General features: G+C 36.1%; 5 protein-coding genes across 13 annotated transcripts; 2 read left to right on the top strand and 3 right to left on the bottom strand.

Annotated features, from left to right (window-relative positions):
- Positions 1 to 1,220: 1,220 nt before the first annotated feature.
- On the top strand, positions 1,221 to 4,663 carry LOC8284961 (beta-glucuronosyltransferase GlcAT14A). The gene is made up of 4 exons (XM_002517931.4): positions 1,221 to 2,520; positions 2,922 to 2,997; positions 3,104 to 3,219; positions 4,001 to 4,663. Exons 1-4 carry the CDS (start codon positions 1,902 to 1,904, stop codon positions 4,507 to 4,509), a joined length of 1,320 nt encoding a protein of 439 aa, XP_002517977.1. The 5' UTR covers positions 1,221 to 1,901; the 3' UTR covers positions 4,510 to 4,663.
- Positions 4,664 to 4,857: 194 nt separating this feature from the next.
- LOC8284962 (formimidoyltransferase-cyclodeaminase) lies at positions 4,858 to 7,009 on the bottom strand. Of its 9 annotated transcripts, none has more exons than XM_025157143.2 (4): positions 6,782 to 7,008; positions 6,400 to 6,538; positions 5,678 to 6,086; positions 4,858 to 5,577 (listed from the first exon to the last, which is right to left on the bottom strand). In XM_025157143.2, exons 2-4 carry the CDS (start codon positions 6,430 to 6,432, stop codon positions 5,060 to 5,062), a joined length of 960 nt encoding a protein of 319 aa, XP_025012911.1. In that variant the 5' UTR covers positions 6,433 to 6,538; positions 6,782 to 7,008; the 3' UTR covers positions 4,858 to 5,059. The 9 variants fall into 9 exon arrangements, with proteins under 9 accessions (XP_025012911.1, XP_025012912.1, XP_015573972.1 ...); XM_025157144.2 differs by having other exon boundaries at positions 6,400 to 6,452; XM_015718486.3 differs by having other exon boundaries at positions 6,400 to 6,573; positions 6,782 to 7,007.
- A 2,280-nt stretch (positions 7,010 to 9,289) lies between these two features.
- Positions 9,290 to 12,633, bottom strand: LOC8284963 (glutamate formimidoyltransferase). The gene is made up of 3 exons (XM_048376519.1): positions 11,705 to 12,633; positions 10,520 to 10,931; positions 9,290 to 9,864 (listed from the first exon to the last, which is right to left on the bottom strand). The coding sequence occupies exons 1-3, from the start codon at positions 12,134 to 12,136 to the stop codon at positions 9,356 to 9,358; spliced, it is 1,353 nt and encodes a 450-aa protein (XP_048232476.1). The 5' UTR covers positions 12,137 to 12,633; the 3' UTR covers positions 9,290 to 9,355.
- A 359-nt stretch (positions 12,634 to 12,992) lies between these two features.
- Positions 12,993 to 15,999, top strand: LOC8284965. The gene is made up of 2 exons (XM_002517935.4): positions 12,993 to 13,511; positions 14,223 to 15,999. The coding sequence occupies exons 1-2, from the start codon at positions 13,320 to 13,322 to the stop codon at positions 15,837 to 15,839; spliced, it is 1,809 nt and encodes a 602-aa protein (XP_002517981.1). The 5' UTR covers positions 12,993 to 13,319; the 3' UTR covers positions 15,840 to 15,999.
- A 1,399-nt stretch (positions 16,000 to 17,398) lies between these two features.
- Positions 17,399 to 18,954, bottom strand: LOC8284966. The gene is made up of 4 exons (XM_015718458.3): positions 18,677 to 18,954; positions 18,378 to 18,448; positions 18,178 to 18,264; positions 17,399 to 17,628 (listed from the first exon to the last, which is right to left on the bottom strand). The coding sequence occupies exons 1-4, from the start codon at positions 18,780 to 18,782 to the stop codon at positions 17,605 to 17,607; spliced, it is 288 nt and encodes a 95-aa protein (XP_015573944.1). The 5' UTR covers positions 18,783 to 18,954; the 3' UTR covers positions 17,399 to 17,604.
- Between the last annotated feature and the right edge of the window lie 355 nt (positions 18,955 to 19,309).

Genomic DNA, 19,309 nt, shown 5'->3' with positions numbered 1-19,309 from the left:
TATATCATTCTACCATTGAGTAATGATACTTGAAGTTTTTGTTTGTGAAAGATGTTACCATATAAGGTATATCCTTGTCACTTCTCTTATGAGAGAGACGCAGTTAGAGGTGCCCACAAAGAGATGTACAGTTTAGACATGATTATGGACATATCAATATCGGTTTCCTTACAATAATCTTTTCCAAGATTTTATTGATTAAATGCATCATAATCCATGTGGAACTGACGACGGCAGCAAATGACAAAGGCATCGGTTCATAGGCTAAATACCCTTATAAAAAAAATTATGCCTATGATTCATTCAATAATTCCATTCCATAAAAATACATTTGGGTCAGGAAAACAATCAAACACTTAGTGTACATTGAGATCTTTTCAAAATCTCATTACCATTGATTCTTTCTTTAGACTTGAAATCAGAATTTTTCAATTGAATTAGCCCAACTAAAATTCATGGTCTTTGGCTCAAACCCTTGGTTTATCACTCATAATAATCAAACTTATGCCTAAAAGAAAGAGGAACGAGGAGATGTATTAAGCCTATAATAAATATTGAAAGGGATGGCAATCTGATCTGGAAGCAGAATCATGAGGTTGGAGAGGAAATGGGTGGTGCAGCACTTTTTTGTTTTTTCTTTACTTAGTGGGCCTCAAATTCGCCATTTAATCTGAAACGCGTAACCGACAGAACAGTGTTCTGGGGTTTAATTATTTATGTAAATGTCATCTATGCAATAACGATGCCCGGACTTGCCGGTGTCTGGCCTCTGGACAGGAGGAAGCTTAATTTCTCCATTCAATTCATGTCCGAATTTATTCTTACAATCCAAATTCCTACTTGCAATGGCGCGTGACCAAGTAACTGTTTTTTATTTTTTTTCCTCAACTCGCTTTTTACATACAGTAGAGGAAAAACCACGCTCCATGAAGTAGCGTGAGAAAGCCCCGTTGCATTTGTTTACTCTTAGCAGTTAGCTGCCTCCAGCAATTAACAGAAGAGAGTTGAGTTTGAAGTAAATTTTGGTTTTATCTAACCCATTACCTGTACGGTCCCGTTCATTTTCCTCTTCCCCCTCTCCACCTCACAAAGGAATAAAATCAGCTGATTCACCTATTCATTAATTCAGCCTTTGAATCTCTCTCTCTCTCTCTCTCTCTCAATCTAAAAGACCCACCTTTCCCTCTTTTTCTCCTTGTAATCAAAATCAAGTAAGTATTTTTTTAGTTCATTTCTTTTCCTTATATATCTATTTCCGTTTATAATTGTTTTCCCTTTGTAAAGACCTCTCTTGTCTTTTAAGTATCTGAAACTTACACTTCAAGCATATAATTTTCTTTTCTTTTTTGTTTCCTTACCCTTTTTATTCTATTTCTTTATTATCTCTCTTTCAATTAGCTTTAGATCTGGGTCTGTTTAGAGCAAAACCCACTTTTTAGTTATTTCAGGCCAATTGTAACTTGTAACTGCTTATAGATATATTAGAAGTTTCAAAATTCAGAATCACATTTATATGCTTTTATCACCTCCAAATTTCTTTCTTTACTGTAGTCTGTAGCTCTTTTGAGCTTTTTCTTTGAAACTCTTATTCATTAACTAATAAAAAATCTATCTTTTTGATTCTTACTTTGTATATTTCAGCTCTTAATCTGATTCTCTCTCTTTTTTTTTTTCTTTTTGAGTTTTGGTTATTGGTATGTTTTATTTTTCCAATTTATGCACCTTTGCTTCAAAGTCTTAGCTTGGATGTTATTCATATACCTAAAAACGAGGCTCTGGTTCTGTTACAGAACCTCCTTGCTTCTTTTTGGCTCTTTTCCCTTCATTAGATTTCTGGCTTTGTCTTTTTTTATTTAGCATTTCTGGGTTTTTTTAGCTTTAACTTGTGGGAATTGATTTCCATGAAAAACCCATTGAGTATGAGAAAAAATGCCAACTTCTACTCAGGAAGGGTGTTTAGTGACAGAAAGTGGTTCTTTCCATTCTTTGCAAGCTTGCTTGTATCTTTAACTCTATTTTTATCAGCTAGTTTGGGGGTATTTACCTCTCCTTATGGTGGAGATCAGTTGCCATTTGACATTGTTTCTTTTTCAAGATCAGAGGATTCAAGTGGGTATTTTATAGAATCAGATTTGAAGAAATATTTTAATGCAAGTGGGTATTCAAAACTGGAGCCACCTAGATTAGCTTATCTTATTTCAGGGACAAAGGGTGATAGTCGTAGGATGATGAGGACTTTGCAAGCAGTGTATCATCCTAGAAATCAGTATATTTTACATCTTGATCTTGAGGCACCACCTCGCGAAAGGTTGGAGTTGGGAATATCCGTGAAGAATGATCCTACTTTCCTTGAAGTTGGGAATGTGCGTGTAATGGCACAGTCCAATTTGGTAACCTATAAGGGGCCTACAATGATAGCATGTACCCTCCAGGCAATTGCAATTATGTTGAGGGAGAGCCTGGAGTGGGACTGGTTTATTAACCTCAGTACCTCAGATTATCCTCTTGTGACACAAGATGGTTAGTACTGGATGCTGCATTATAGTTGTTGCTTTTCTGTTATGCTGTTTATTGTTATTTTGTTATGTCTGTTCGTTATCTAAGTTATATATGAGGCATATGCTAATGTTACTATCCTAAGGGTCGTGTCTACGCCACTCTATTCTGAGCTTGTCTCTGCATTATCTTGCTGACTTGGTATTGGTAAGTTATATGGCTTGGATGAAATGGCAGAGAGTATTTTGTCAGTAAATCTCATTATCCCAGTTTGGCTATGATGAAAAGTTGCACATTAGATTGCAAAATTTCATTGATGTCGATAGGGGGATTTGAACATATGGCCCCCGCTATCTTCTACTTATCTATTTTCCTTTAAGATGTTGTTTGCTGGTTTACAATCTGATATCATTTTAATTTTGCAGATTTACTTCACATATTCTCGAATTTTTCAAGAAACCTGAATTTCATTGAACATATGCAGATTACTGGATGGAAGTTGTAAGTGAAAGATGGAAACCAGCATCATTTTTCTAGAAGATATATCTCTTTTATTTTATGAAAGTAAACTGAATTTGGGCATGCTGTAAATTCCAACATTCTGCAGGAATCAAAGGGCAAAACCAATTATTATTGACCCAGGCCTTTACTTATCAAAGAAATCCGACCTTGCTTTGACTTCTCAGCGTCGATCACTTCCCACATCTTTCAAGTTATTTACTGGTATGTATATCTACACAGACTTCATAGGTTCATTGAGCAAATAGTGATCCTGTGGTTTCTTATATACTCATGCAAGTACAATCTATTGTTAGCTTCTTTTCTGAATATAATTACTTTTATTCATACAAACTACAAATTTAGAATAGTATAAAATGTAAATTTACCCCAAGTCCTGTTATTCTCAAGCTTGTTAAATGAACTTAAATAGCTGGGCATTCTTGAGGATTAAAATGTAGTGATAACATATTGGAAATATATAATTCATGATGGAAGTTCTCTCCCAAATGCGTCAATTGCTTTTTTAATCCAACAGTTTGGCATCCTGGGATGGGTATCATTTGTGGACACCTTCTTGTCTTATACATGACAGATAAAATGTTGATGAGTCATTGCTGTCATCTTGTTTCTGAGTTATATGTTATCAGAGAATTGCAATGTTGCATAATTTAGTTGATTGTCAATTACTACTGTATCTGTAGGGAATTTGTTGGGGGAAAACAGGCATCTTTCTATACCTTTTGCCTGCAAAACGTCTTTAGGATCTTTCCCTGTAGGTTGGGTATCTGGCATATATGTTTTGGTATGTGTACTCTTTTTGTATGGACTGGGGCTATATGTGAACCAGTGGGTGCTTGTCTACCAGTATCTACCGCATGTTGCCTTTGGCAAATCTGCTTTAAGTTTTATGCTAGACAATTGGTATATCTTTCGTTTTTTTTTTTGGTTTCAAAATAATAATAAAAAAAAAAAAATTGATTTCTTTCTGCTTGATTACGTACAGGATCAGCATGGATGATGCTAACCCGATCTTTTGTAGAATACAGTATAATGGGATGGGACAATCTCCCACGAACACTCCTGATGTACTACACAAATTTCATCTCCTCTCCAGAAGGATACTTTCATACTCTTATTTGTAACACTGAAGAATTCCGAAAAACAGCAATAAGTCATGATCTTCACTACATTGCTTGGGACACTCCTCCAAAGCAGCATCCTATCTCCTTGACCATGAAAGACTTTGACAAAATGGTAAAAAGCAATGCTCCATTTGCCCGAAAATTTCCTAAGGATGATCTGGTTTTAGACAAGATTGACAAAGAACTTCTAGGTCGTACTGGCCGGTTTGCACCTGGAGCATGGTGTATTGGCAGCTCAGCTAATGGTGCTGACCCTTGCTCTGTGCGTGGAAACGATTCAGTATTCAGGCCAGGCCCTGGTGCTGAGAGGTTGCAACAACTGTTTCAGACATTGTTAAATGAAGATTTTCTGAAAAAGCAGTGTTCATGATAAAGTTGAATTTTGATAAACTCCAAGTGTACATTGGTGTATCCATAGATTATACGGCAGATGTAGAATGACAGGTTTTCTTTTTTTATTTTATTTTTTCTCCCTTGTGTCAATGGAACATTAAAGTTTTATAAGGAAAAATTTTGCTGACATAGATTCAAGAAGTTCGTTCATTCTCTGCTTTTTTCTTTTGAATATGTTCATTCTTTTTGTTCTTTTCTGAATGACTGGGACATGAAATGGTATAACCATCCTCTCTATGCAAAAACGTTTTAGGTCTCTCTTCTATCTCTGTTGTAACAAGAAACATAATGTAGGTGGCTATATCTGGATGTGCAACCAAGGGAGTTCAGGAAAGCTTGGAAGGAGCAAATATGATTATTCTTTTGGTGATCCATGAATGAATCTTGAGATTGCATGTCTAAGGTGATCCATTAGTAAATGTTAATGTTGCTTCTAGGTGCATTGTCTTAGTTATCAAGCAACAGCTATGTCTGCTGAAGCCTGGACAAATTTGTAGATACAGTTAAACGTCCAAACAAGTTTTTGATCAGTCTCTGCTAGCAGAGATTAAATTCATGTACTTTTCAACAATCATTTCAGGTGAAAAGTCAGTGAAGTATCCCTTCTCTGCATCCAATCCTTCTTGGGCTGCCAGCATCTCAACCCGGGTCTGAACCCTATCTGCTCCAATCTGATTTGGCTCCAACAGCATGCAAGCAATCTCAGTTGAATCCTCACCATGAACCAGACCCAATGTCTGCACTGTTGGTAGCCCACCGCCACGGGCACTCACCATCCTTGCAATCTGACGAGTTGCAGAGACATCGGTGGACATGATCGGCACATTATATAATGCGACCCATGGGCGTGCTCCAATCATCGTTATGCCTCGGGCCCGAGATACTTGTTGGGGGCCTTCATCAGGCTTTTCTAGGAGAATATCTGGCATTGTCCATCCTGCCCATTGGTTTCCCATGAAATTTGGTCTGTAGTAACCCAGCTCACGCCTAATGGTGTCAAGAGCCTTTCCTGTGGAGTGTGCTGCTGCATAAAGAAATACTGGCACTGCAATGCATCAGGAAATAATGTTTTAGTTCTTTCACTTGCTTTGTGAACCCAATTAGCAATTTGTATTACTAGTATTCAGTTTTATTATAGCTTAGACCTTGAAATCTACTGCCAATCTCAGCTGCAACAGCCTTAGCAAGCCAAGATGCTTCATCCAAGGAAGCCCAAGATAAGGGATGGAAAACAATGTCATCCACAACACCAAGCCGAGGGTGTGCCCCGCAGTGTGACTCGAGGTTTATGGCTCCATAAGCTGCTTCAACCATGACCAATACAGTTTGCTGCAATGGGCTGTAAATGGCAGTTCCTATGCTATCAAGAACAACATATGACACGAGTGTGTACCTTATCCTATTGTAAGCTCTGTCCTCAAATTTGTTCACTATCACAGTCTCTGGGTTGAGCCTAGCTGCTCTTTCAATTGAATCAAGAGCTGTGCGGTTGCGTGACTCTGATATGAACAGCTTGCAACATAGCAGCATCGACTGGTTTGCAGTTTTCTCATTCTATTCCAATCCAATAATTTGGTGGGGCCAAAATAGGCAAGAAAAAGTAAAACATTAGATATCTTATACTGGATATTTGCATTTTCCAAAAGAGCTGAACCAAGAAAGCTGTACGCTTCTGAAGGTCACGAGTCAATGTTCACAAAGTTGTGGACCCAGAAAATTGATAAGATTATCCTATCAAATTTGTTTATGCTTGATACAAAGACAAAGTCAATGGGCATGTTTGTAGAAAGTACCTTATGATCTAAGGATTTCCCATGCCTTACTTGTTACATATTTTTCTTAATAACTTCAGCTTCTACTCATTTACCTGCTCAGGAACATGAAACCTGAAATGATCCATCTCTCTAAACAGGACGCAAACTAGCCAAAAGAACAAAGGTAAGTCATCTTGGAGAACAAGAGAATAGCGTACAATATTGAATCCAATTCTGGAGTTCTTTCATGTACTGCATAGAAGAGTGAGTTGAGTGTTTGGAACTTTCTGGCACGAGCAGAGATTTTTGGCTATGTTATTTAGATAATTTCTATTTAAAAGCAGACACATGAGCGACTAGACATGCAACTTTAAGCAAGAAAAACCTGAAATTAAAAGAAAACTGAAAAAGAAAGAAGGCAGAAAACCAGAAACACGAGAAAGAGAAAGAGAGCCAATTTGATTTTGACATTATTTTGAAGTTAGTACTAGTTACCTTGCAACTTGAGTTAAGTTCCATTACTTTCCTTGCTGCTTTGCTTTGCCTTCGTTGTGATGCCTTCTGTTTTAGGTCTTCAGCGAAAGGATGTCTGCATATATAAGACATGAATATCCAAATATCTTGGTACATATGAGTCAGCATTGCACAACTCTTATTTAAGTCAATGTCCCCACTTCTGGACCCTTAAATCTGTAACTATCGATAAAAGAGGATTATTTATCTACAATCATGGTTCACATGGTACTGCACTGGCACCATATTTTATTGCAGACACGTATGAACAAGAAAGCTTTGTGCATCATATGGATAAGGAAACAAATGCAAGAAAGATCCAAGAACTTAACTTGATATCGAAGCACATCTTTTGAAAGATTGAAACTTCCTTATTGAGGGTTAAAACAAGAATCACGGCATTTTCTTTTACAGGTTCTTGTGTCATCATTCTGATGTACAAAATGGAAAATTAATGCCCACATCAGATTGTTGTTTGTTAGCTGAAAATTTGAAATTGCTTTTCGCTTTGGCAGGTGTACATGTTGCCCTGTTATCTGTGGTTGAATTAACTGCAATGATAATGATGTTCCAATTATTAGATATTTTTTGCTTGTTTCTAGGCCTAATTGATTAAAGAAAAAAAGTTGCAGGGTAGTCCAATCCAATATTTAAGAATTAAGATGCTTGTTTGATCTTGATGGTTATATAATTTATTATATAAATTTGATAAAAATGCAATAAGTAATTTAAATAATATGTTAACCTTGCTTATGGCATAAGATGGAATAAGAAAAGTTAGCAGTATTTATGTGGGGTTTTTGACCTCTATACAAGGTAATACCCACTCATACACACCATTCTCTCCCTCCATTAGGGTTGCAACTCAAAAAGTTGCTGGATAAAGGGCTAATTTGACTCTAAATTTATATTCAAGGATCAAATACATTCAATTTAAACTTTTATAATAAATAATTTTTTAAACTTGTGCCTAAGGGTTAAATATATCTAATTTTAAAAATAATATTTATTTCATTAATTTATTGATATAATATCTAGTGACGCACTGTACAATAGTGTGTTTGATAAAATTTAAAATTTAAATTTAATTGATCTAAAAATAACGAATTACAAACCTATAAGTTAAGAAAGTTAAAATTTGACTTATTCAATACTTATCATTTTTAGATTAATTAAATTCAAATTTTGAGTTTTACTAATATGCTCTTTTATAATAAATCACTAAATATTGTATCAATAAATTAATAAAATAAATATTATTATTAATTTTTATAATTCATTAAAATTTGAAAATTTAATGTTATTTCACTTTTTAAAAAATCTTAAATTGAATGTATTTGATCATTGAACACGAATTCATAGAGCTATTTGCTGAAAAAATTTAAATTGGATGTATACGAGTATCATAAAACTATTCACTGAAAAATTTAAATTTGGTGTATTTCACCATTGGGTATTAAGTACAGGGCTTAAATTAACCCTTTATCCAAAAGCTTTGGAAAAAAAATCTCATCTCAGATGTGATTTCCAGTCTCATTGGATAGGATATAATTCAAGATTATGATGCTAACTTGGTAATAGCATTTTGAACTAATGGCATACTTGTTTTTTGAGTTACAAAGGAGGGGATAATCATGTGTAATTAAACCTTTATTAAAAAACCATGGTGAGTAGAGGACACCTGGCACAATAAACCAAATAATGTCTAGAGGCTAAAATATAATATCCATCAAGTGCCTTGTGTTGTTACACAATGAGATTGCTGATTGGGAGGCAAAATTCATCTAATTGTGAGGCTAATGTATGTTAATGTGATGGCTAAACAAATGAATAAATCAATTTTCAGAATTATTTGTGGACCCTAATTTTATGCATGGCATGGGATCTCTCAGCATATTTTATAGCTTTTCAAATATCTTAAACAAACAATTCTTAAGGACATTAAACTTAAAAGCTAGATTAATGTCTCTATTTCTTCTTGGCCGCCAGTAGCACAGAAATTTCCATCAACATGATGGAATCTTCAGTTCGATTGGAATTTGATGTGGCAACAGTGATGATGATTTGAAAAGCGACTAAAAAAAGAGAGAGATCAACAACATTTAAAACATATAAGAAATCTCTTACAGACAAATCTTATCCTCTTACAATTTAATATGTTGAATCCACCACTTCATCCCAATAGAAGAAGCAAAAGAAAAACTAAAAGACCCTCGAATGGAAAATGGAATCTTGAGACAGGAATGGAACAACCCTTAAGGCTGAAACAGAAGATGTATTTACAGTTATTTTTCCATTATTTTTTTAGTTTTTGGTGGGTGGGTGGGCATGGCAAGAGTTAGATGTTCACGGATTGCTATATATACGAGCAGTCTTTAAGAAATGACACCAAAACTGGCCGCTTCTAAGATCATCATGGAGAAAAAGAAACATGCAATCTTCCTGTATCTGGACAATCACTTAAAATAACATCTGCTGGAAGTCGGAAAATTATCAGAAAAATTGGCAGATTTTATTATATCATCGGAAAGAATGATACCTTCTCTAGGACAATACTTAAATTAAAGGACTTGACTTCAAGTAACTTTCAATAATTTTTTCCTGTGATAAATCTGTAAAATACCCCTTCCCCACAGCCATACCCTCTTCCTCTGCAAGCCTTTCAACTTCTTGCTGAACTCTTTCTCCTCCAACTTTACTTGGTTCCAACAAGTTACAAGCAACTTCAATTATGTCATCACCATGCGCAAGTGCCATGGTTTGTACTGATGCGAGCCCACCTCCTCGCCCACTAACTTGTTTTGCAATTCTACGAACAGCGGCGATATCAGTGGAGAAGATGGGGATATTGTAGTTGTCAACCCACTGGGTTGCTCCAATTACCACTACGCCTTTTTCTTGATTCGTTTGAGTTGGACCTTCATCTGGTTTCATTGGCAAGGACTCGGCTTTTGGTCCCCCTGTCCATTGGTTTCCAGAATTTGGCTTGAAATAACCCAGTTCTCTTCTGATTGAATCAAGTTTTCTTCCTTGTTGATGGGCAGCTCCATACAGGAAGGTAGGAACTGCAAGCTATATATACGATCATCAGCAGAAAAATAATATAACTATAAAAGTGATCCAATGGGGAAGCAAAAACTCATGAAATATACACAAAATTGGGAGCATAAAGATAAATATTATCTGAAGTATTAAAAGGATGTTCAAACACTTAACAGACAATGAATTCCAGGTATCAAAAAACAGAACAATTAAGATCATGTGTATAAGAACATTATTATTATAGCTCCAGTTACAAGGTCAATCAATGAACATTATTATTATAGCTCCAGTTACAAGGAATTGTTGCTAAAATAAAAAGCTATAATGCTTGTTCCAAGTTTTCCAGTTCAAACTGACTGTTTTGAGTAGATTACAACGTGAATTAGTTTCTGCTGTCAGTTCACTGATAGCTAAATGACAGTTTCTGATTGGAATTAACAGAACAAAATAGTAGGATCAGGCATCAGCACCATCAGTTTATTTTTGGTTGAAATGACCCTTCACTTTAACTCATACAATTCACAAAACCATCAAGGAAAACCAAATATGAGTATATGACAAACCAAATGAGAAAGCAGATGGATAATCAACTATCACTTTGGCTACCCGAATTCTAGAATTGTCTTTTTTCCTAGAATACCACTAGGCTATGTTAAAATCATGTCAAAGAGATCAAACCTTGAAGACCAGAGCCAACATCTACTGCCAAGGACTTCGCAATTTCTGCTACTTGGTCCAAAGATGCACGTGCTAAAGGATGAAAGCAAATGTGGTCGACAACACCAAGCCGAGGATGACTTCCAGAATGCTGCTCAAAGTCAATAGCTTCAAAAGCAGCTTTAACCATGGCAAGCACAGCACTCCTCAAAGAACAAGAACCTGAAGACGGCTTTGGAGCCAAGCTTGAGACAAGAGTATAACCAACTCTATTGTAGGTCGCATCCTCAAACCTATTGATAATAGGTGCTTGAGGGAATAGCTTTGCAGCTTTTTCAATTGATGCTAAAGCAGCCTTGTTTCGGGTTTCAGATATGTAGACCTTGCAGCAAGCAAGAGTCCACTTGAGCATTTTTATCTTCCTTGCTCCCTTTTACAAGCTGCACAGGGAGATAAACTTAGATGATAAAAATTAGATGATAAAAATTGCATTGTCAAGAGATAATGCGGTTAAGATTCCAGGGGACCACAATGCCTGAGGCAGTTAGTTAAACTGATTGCAGAAGTAAAGCAGCCTCTCAAATGTAATACACATAGTAAACAATGGTAACAATTCTGAGCATAGGAGAAGTGAAAATAGAGATCAAAACAATCAAATAAACCTTGGAAAGAGAACAGAATTGGATGTAGAGTCTATACTAATTAGTCCCCATAGCTATAAACAAACTTTGTCTGCATATGAACTGCAATCGTCATAATCTTCCATATCTGAAAAATTCTTTCATTTTCAAATTGGGCTGAGCTCAATCAGCCAAATGTACACTTAGGTTGCAGCCATTGGTTCCTAAGTTCTAGCAGTGTTACTTTTCAATTTTAGCAATATATTATTTGCACAAATGAGAACTTTATTTAGTAACCATCAGCCAAAACACATCACAAGAAAACCAAAACCAAAACTGTTTCGATTAACATTATGTCTTGCATAAAATTCAGCTGAAAATTAATTCAAGGCATTTGAGCATATAAGTATCAAATTACATTCTTGACAAAAATGGCCAAAAGAAACAGGAAAATAAAAAACAACTGAGCAATTAAAATTCAAGCACTTGAGATAACTAAAACAAAGAGAATAATTTTCTCATGTACTAGAAACTTGTACTTTCTAAACTCCAGAAAAAATTAGCTCTATACAGCTACAATCCCTCAAAAGTCAACAACTTTGGGTTTAGGATAACCATCGTAAACCAAATTCACATCCTTATTACCACCTGTTATGACCTTAAACTTCAACCTCAAACTATCCATAATATCTTGTACACTCTCAATCTCAGGATCCAATAAAGGGTATCTCTCAATCAGCTCTTTAATTTGTTTAACGGTCTTTTTAAATCTATCAGAGAATGCATCCGGGTCAATCCGAACAACTGAGCTCCAGATATCAACACAACCCTGATAAAACCCAACTTCTTCACCAACCTCAAAGCCTGTCTTGAGACCCACTTGTCGAGACTCCTCTTTTCCAGAGATTAAACCATGGCTGTAACCTTCTTCATAGCCTTGTTTGAAGTGGGTATCCTCCAGATTCAGCGACGAATCAAAGATGTCTTGAATTGAGTTAGACTGAGTTCCAGAATCCATGTAAAGATTTGGCCTTTCTCTAAGTTAAGAGAAAGACAGCGCGGAGCAAAATTGTATTGTTTATGCTAAACTTGAAAAAGATTAGTTGGATTAAATAGGAGAAAGACTAGTGAGTACCTGGTGGTGAGAACTTGAATATTGGCAGCAGCAACAGCAAACACACCGAGCGAACCAATGGCGGTGCTTGATTTTTAGGAAGATAGGCTTCGGACCTTTGCAGCTTCTAATGGATTTAGCCCAAAACATGGGTACAGTTTCGTTGGGCTTTCCAAGATGCCAGAAAAAATCACACAATCTTGAAATTTATTTTCAATTAAAGTTATCTCTGAGCAATGGATTTTAGTACAAGTTACTATAAGATTTTAAATCGATTAATAATATTAGCCACAAATTCTTTTATATATTTTATGCATACGATGTTGGAAAACAATGGGTTTAAGGAAATGCAAGAAATGTTCAGAAAAAAGAAAAAAGGGAAATCCAAGAAGGAAAAGAATAATAAAAGATAATGAGAAAAAATACCAGTAGTCATATAAGTAAATCCCATTTGATACATTAAAATGTTTATTTAATGACTGGTGCAGTTACTCAATGGCATTTGAATACATTGAAAATAGAAAAAGAAGATTGGACACCTCATTTCTTTAATATATATCTTTGGATGCTTTGACTAAGTAGCAGCACACAGCTTTACAAAATGTTCCATGGCAATAAATTATCAGAGAGTTGACTGATTTACATTACTGCAAGGATACCAGTTTTTTATTCTTTTAGTAACATTATTACTATACTATACTATAATAAAGTTGGTTGGACTTTGGTGATTGCAAAATTTGCAATGCATGCACGCCACATCACATATCACATATCACATATCGAAACATTTCCCTACCCGAGCAGACTGGCAGTATCGTAAATAAGAGAGCATAGAAACTCGAAAAATTATTATAGAAAGAGAGTCTCCAGAATCAGCGCCAGGAAACAGTTCCCATGCATACAGCCTAGTTAATGCCGCAGAGAGAGATAGAGAGAGAAAAATAAAGTAGATGCATGTTTCTTTTTACATGACAAGCAACAAATCAAGACACCTCTGCATGATGAGTTATAAATCTTGCACATCAAAGATAAAACAGACCCTTTTGCTTTTCTTCTCATCTTCTCCTTGACAGACACACACACAGAAATGGCTATGGGAGCTTCTGGATCGTACAAAGGAAGCAGCAGAGGGAAGCCATATGGGGTGATGCTGCTTCTTGCCTTTGGGGCTGCATTGCTTGGGGTTATGGTGATTCATAAGCTTAGAGAAAGACGCATCTTCAACCTCCTTGTCAAAGAGAAGGACTCTCAGCTCATTTCCCTTCACCTTCTTCTCCAGGTCTCTCCTCTCTCTCTCTCTCTCTCTCTCTCAGAGACATGCATGTCACTCTCTACGTGTCCTACTCTTTGCTTGACAACTATGAAGCATCACGCACTCTCCTTATGGTTAATATTAACTTTTGGTGCATGTGTAACCTTTGTAAAATAGGTCTTCTAAATTACACAACACCACCAATTATTTTGACCACTGTTACCTGTAGTCCAGAATCTGATATTCTTTTCAAGGTTCTTCTCTTTTTGCACATATGCCTCTGCCGCCTGCTCATTCAGTGTGAACATAAGCTTTGTATTTACATAGTATATCACATATCAAATTGAGAAAATATATATTGGGAAAAAGAACAAAAAAGAATGGCCCATGAGACAATTCAGTCCCAAAATTCATTGAAAAACAGTAGCAAAAAATACGAGGCGAGAAACTCTGTGATTCTTGATCTGGCCACCTTTTGGAAGTGTGAAGTGTTAAATTCTGACTAAATTAAGATCACAAGGGTTTGAGTGGTCTAGCAAAAGTAACTTGGTCAGCGCCAATCTGGCATATTTTAGAGCAAAACCCTCTAATTTGATAATGTAAATCTAGGCATCTCATGAAAGATTGTTATACTGTGATCTACTGGTACAGGGCTAATCTGGAGCTCCAAATCTCTAGTTATTTTATATTAGCTATTGTTCCTTTTCTCCTCTTATGTAAATCATTTTTCATATACAGAAGGAAAAAGAGTACAACAAAGAAATGAAAAGGAAGACTGAAGAGATGAAAGCGAAGATATACTCCCTCAGAAACCAAAAGATGGAGACTGAACGAAGGATTCTAGAGTTGCAGTCCACAATTGATTCCCTAAAAGATGAAATGAAGATTGTGGAGTCTGCACTGGAGGAGAAGCAGAATGAGATCAATATTCATACAGAGACAAGTATGTATCCAGAAAAAGAAACTCAAATGATAGCTCTAATGGAAAGTCTGAAGCAAAGGGAAGCGGAAATTGAGGATTTGAAGAGCCATCTTGAAAATCCACTCAAGATACCGTCAGTAAGTACAGGTGATCCATCAAACACGCAACTAATTTCGAATGTAACAGGAAATTCAGCAGATGGGGATAAGACAGAGGACCGGCAATTGCACAAGTCTACAAATTATAGCAAATATCTAAATCCAACAAGAGGCAATGAAAGTGATAATGCATCCACCAGAGTCGTAAAAGGTGATAATACTGCCAGAGTTGATGAAGCTAGAAGTGAAAACAAGGTGGGCATTACTGATAGCTTGGTGGTCAACAAAGAAGGACAGTTGGAGATGCTGGAGAATTCACTTGAACGTCTCAGAAACAAAGGTGCACCTGGAAAAGAATCGAGTGAAAATGGGCAAGGAAACAAAGATGAAGGTTCTCAAGCGAGTGCTTTAGGTTTGGGGGAGGAAAATAAATTTACAAATGTAACTGAAGGAATTGTCAGCACAGCTGAGAAAGTGTCGCAAACTGGCAATGCTGACATGAAATCAGTGGATGGAAAAGGCCAGAAAGCTGCTAGAGATGGGCAACTGGAGCTTAAAAATTCTCAACAAGAAAAGGGCCGGGAAAGAACGTTTAAGGGTGCAGTGAAGTCAGAAATGATAGGCAACGCTAGAAGTTCCAATTCTAGGGTGAGGGAAAAACATGCAAAAGGAAAACGATGGAGAATACTCGCAAGGAACAGGACGTTGGAGAATAGAAATTATGAAAGCAATGAAGCCGGAGGCATAAGAAAAAGAAAATTTTCTAGTAATGATCGGGATGGACTGAGAGACAGAGAAGAGGCAACAACTTCTGATAAAGGAAAAACAGGCAGCGAGAGAGTAACGGGTGCAGATAAACTACCAGAAACTAAGGCAGAGGGTTTTTCTAATGCTAAAATACCGGAATCTCAAAACCCTGAAGACACTGTAGATACCAGAAACAAGCTTGCTGTAAACAATACAAACCACTTAGAGAAAGATACAAATCACTTAGAGAAAGTAGATGGGATGTCAAACAGATTGCCGATGCAGGAAAGCTTTGACAGTAGTACCAATGATAGCAGAAGCAAAGCCAAGAAAGAGAGCTTGGATGGAGTCAAATTGTATGAAGACCAAGGCAACAGCAGCAACAAAGAAGGCAGAAACACGAATATGCAAAACAGAACTGAACAAGTGAATGATTCCAGCAAGCATGAAATGCCAGTAGAAATAGAGGCTGTAGATGCAGATCGCGACACAGATTCAGCAGCATTAGACTTTTACAAGGAATCATTTTATGACTCGGAAGAAGATAAAGAAGAGAACAAAGAGGAAACAAAGGAGCCGGAGTTCTAGCTAATTAACAAGTCATGTGAGTCTGAGTTGTAGCTAATTAACAAACTATATGTGCTTTAACGAGTCTGAGTTCTATCTTGTTTACAACTTTTATGTGCTTTGGCTTTCTGTAAAGATTGTTCTTACTTGCAAACATATTACAGTAGTTGGCAGTTGCATTTGTTTTGTCTTGAGAAAATGGAGATATGCATATGACGGATATTCCCAAGTATGATGGCCTATAAATGTTTAGGAGACTGCTTACCGAAATGAAAATGCTTATGTGAAGAGCATAAAAACAAAAGCACCCATTCCAGGAGGCTACCTACATTTTTCCCTGGCCCCAGAAAGAAAAGAGGTCTATCTGGAAACGGTCCACTCCCGTCCTTGGCATCAGAAAGTTCTTCCAACCTGCTGACTTGACTACTGCAGCCTAATCTGCCTGCCATCCATACGCATCAAATTGTTGCATTTCTATTTGTTTTCCAAAAGTTAGCTCTACATTTCACTATCTTGATTCTCAAAAGCTCAGAGACAATTCTTCTAATCGTCGTTATAATACCGTTAAGGATTTTCTTTACGAAGCACTAGTGACTAGCTCATGTAAAATTCAATTCTGCTTTCTTTGAACAGCCTTGCTACAGAATCGCAACATAATCAGACTAGATCCCCTTTGAGATAAATACTGATATAGTCATTGAAGTTACCATATTCCTCGTCTCCTCAAATTTATTTGACATATCTCGTCTCTAACTCTCTTTCCATCTAACTTCCCCCCTTACACCATGCGAATCTCCCTCCTTCCTATGTCTTCCTTCCTATCCATACAATATCAGACACAATAGGTATGTCCATTCAACTCAAGGAACATATGCACAAAGAAATTGCCAAACGCGAGCCAAATCATTTTCATCTTCCAACAGTACGTATGTTTGAAACTATTAGTACTGCAATACAACTGCACACTATCACTGGTTTTTCTCTTCCAACTCATTGATTATACTCCCAGAGACTAAATTGTAGTTTCACAGACACTGACTCATTGCTGCAGATCTTATGGCCGTAAACAAGTTCTATCCTCAACAAATATATATAGGTTCCTAGATAATAGCTATGACAAGATGCAGATGGCTGTAATAAATATCTGCAGACAACACCATTTATTCTTGAAGACACTCACTTTCTGCCAGTAACATGCCAACTGTATTACTTGCTTCAAGAAACAACATTTCCACATAAAATCTGAAGTCTAATGTTTCACCTGATATTTTGCCCTGGTAATAGATATCAAGTATGTATCCTCCTCAAACTTCAGCGCGGATGCTTTACCAAGGAAAACATACCATTCAGTTTGATTTTAATGTTAATTTTCATCCATGTTCTAAACAATAATGGCAATAATTGAAAACATGTAACAAGTAAACAATTTATCATTTGTTCACCATCTGTTATAGATGAAAGTGGATTCATGTCATGGTTCACATTTTGTCCTTTTAAATTCATCAATCGATTTTAAATCTCCAAGAAGATGGCATCACTTTGTTTGTAAATAAAAAGATGAAAATTCAAAATTACCGGAGTAACTATAAAGAGGAGAAGTGAGAGTAGTTTATTCTTCCAAAAATGTAATTTAAAAGTTAAATATCATCCATCATTCTCCAATATAATAGATGACAAGCTGGTTAACAGAATAATCTGCAAGCAAAGAAAGTGAAATCTCACAAGTGATTTCCAACCAAACTCATTATTATTAGGAATGTCGAGGGATGGCTGAAAGCTCCAAACATCAGTGTGCTGCTTCTATCAGTTTCTGCAAACAGGCAATGAAGTGTTAGAGAAAAGCTATATATCTCACAATACTACAATGATAGAATAAAACATTGGTAATTGGATTTGGATTAGATTAGCGATGCTGGAACTTCCATATTAAAGTTGATTAACTACAAGTTGATATTTATTTGATAGCGTTCCCATTGCTCTCACAGTATTTGTCTCTACCAAGTTATAAGCTCCATGTGAAACTCATAATGGTGGTGTTACTAAATAATTAGCGAGAGATGAATTTTCTCCTTTTTAGAACTTATGGTGATAAATGAACAAGGGCAGATATAATTCTTTCCTTCAGAACAGATTTATGCAATATGCTGAACTAAGCAAGAGATGGCAATTTAAATAGAACAAAAGTAGAAATAGTCCTAACATCTAAGCAAAGCAAGGTGATATAATATCTGATGTTCACTTAATAGTTATAAAAGCAGCATAAGCATAAGCAATTCTTTCTACCACCCAATAACAATATTCGAAGAATATGATGACAAGGAAAAATTAAAAAGAACAGTAAAGATATAGAAAATAAAACCTCTTCCTTGTTGCCTTTGCCTTTAGTGAAGAACTTGTATCCACTAAAAAAGAGTAGACCCCAACCAGATAAAGAGACAATTACAAACTGCAAAAGCATAAGACTCAATAAATAGTCAAGACAGTTTCCCCTATGTACATGTGATCTCTTACATTACCAACTTAAAAGGAAAAATGGAAAAAAGAGTAAGACTTTGTTACATGCTCTTCCTTCCACATAGCTGGGTTCATTGGTTCTTGCCAACAGTTAACCCTTGGAGGTCCATGGTGATCTATCCATCAATAACCATGAAAACAATTCTACCGTTAACACAAAAAGGCAATCAACAAGGAAAGAAGCTTAAACGTTAATAATAACTAGAAAGTCGAAAAGCCCTCAATCTAATCTAACTATAATTAAAGATGAGATCTTTTTATCATACCAGCACCCAAATTGAACCTAAAGACGAATTAAAACAAAAGGGTGGTTGCGATCTCCGATCTAAACGCAATTGGAATACCTGCAGCGCCGGCAAGGCCACGGCGGTGGATGAGGGAGGCGGATGATTTGGAAGAGGAAAGTCGAGAAGCTGCTTGACGAGCTGCAGCTGCTGCCAGAGTAGCCATTGGTACCTGCTTTTGGAGTTAAAAGAGAGACACAGACGAATCAATCAAACAATAGCAATGACTCAGTTTAGACTAATAATCAGAAAAGCTTATTCGAGATGCAGCTAGAACCAAACGGTGTCGTCTAGTTCTCTGGTCATATAGTGCCTATTACTGTTATCTTCAAGAAATAGTTATTTATTTTTGTAATAATAATAATAATCAATTGTAAAGGATTAAAGCAAAAATCTCTGCTAACGGAATTGATATCTACAAAATTTTTCTTTCAAAAGCATAAACATATTGAATTAATCACTAGATTTTCTCTCGGTAATTAGGGACTTTCAAATTTTTGGAATGAATCTTGATTTCAGATTCCACTCTTTATAAATGTAGTGAATTATTTCTATAATTATTAAAACTTAATCTCTAAATGATAAACTAATAACTATCAACTAAAAAGTTACATTAAAGTTAGACTTTTTGTAGTTAATGGACCATGAAAGCTTTTGATCATCAAAGTTTAAGTTTAATTTAATCATAATTGG

The sequence above is a fragment of the Ricinus communis genome, chromosome 7 (genome assembly GCF_019578655.1).
Source record: "Ricinus communis isolate WT05 ecotype wild-type chromosome 7, ASM1957865v1, whole genome shotgun sequence".
Lineage (NCBI taxonomy): Eukaryota > Viridiplantae > Streptophyta > Magnoliopsida > Malpighiales > Euphorbiaceae > Ricinus > Ricinus communis.
This window is presented reverse-complemented; position numbering and strand designations above follow the sequence as displayed.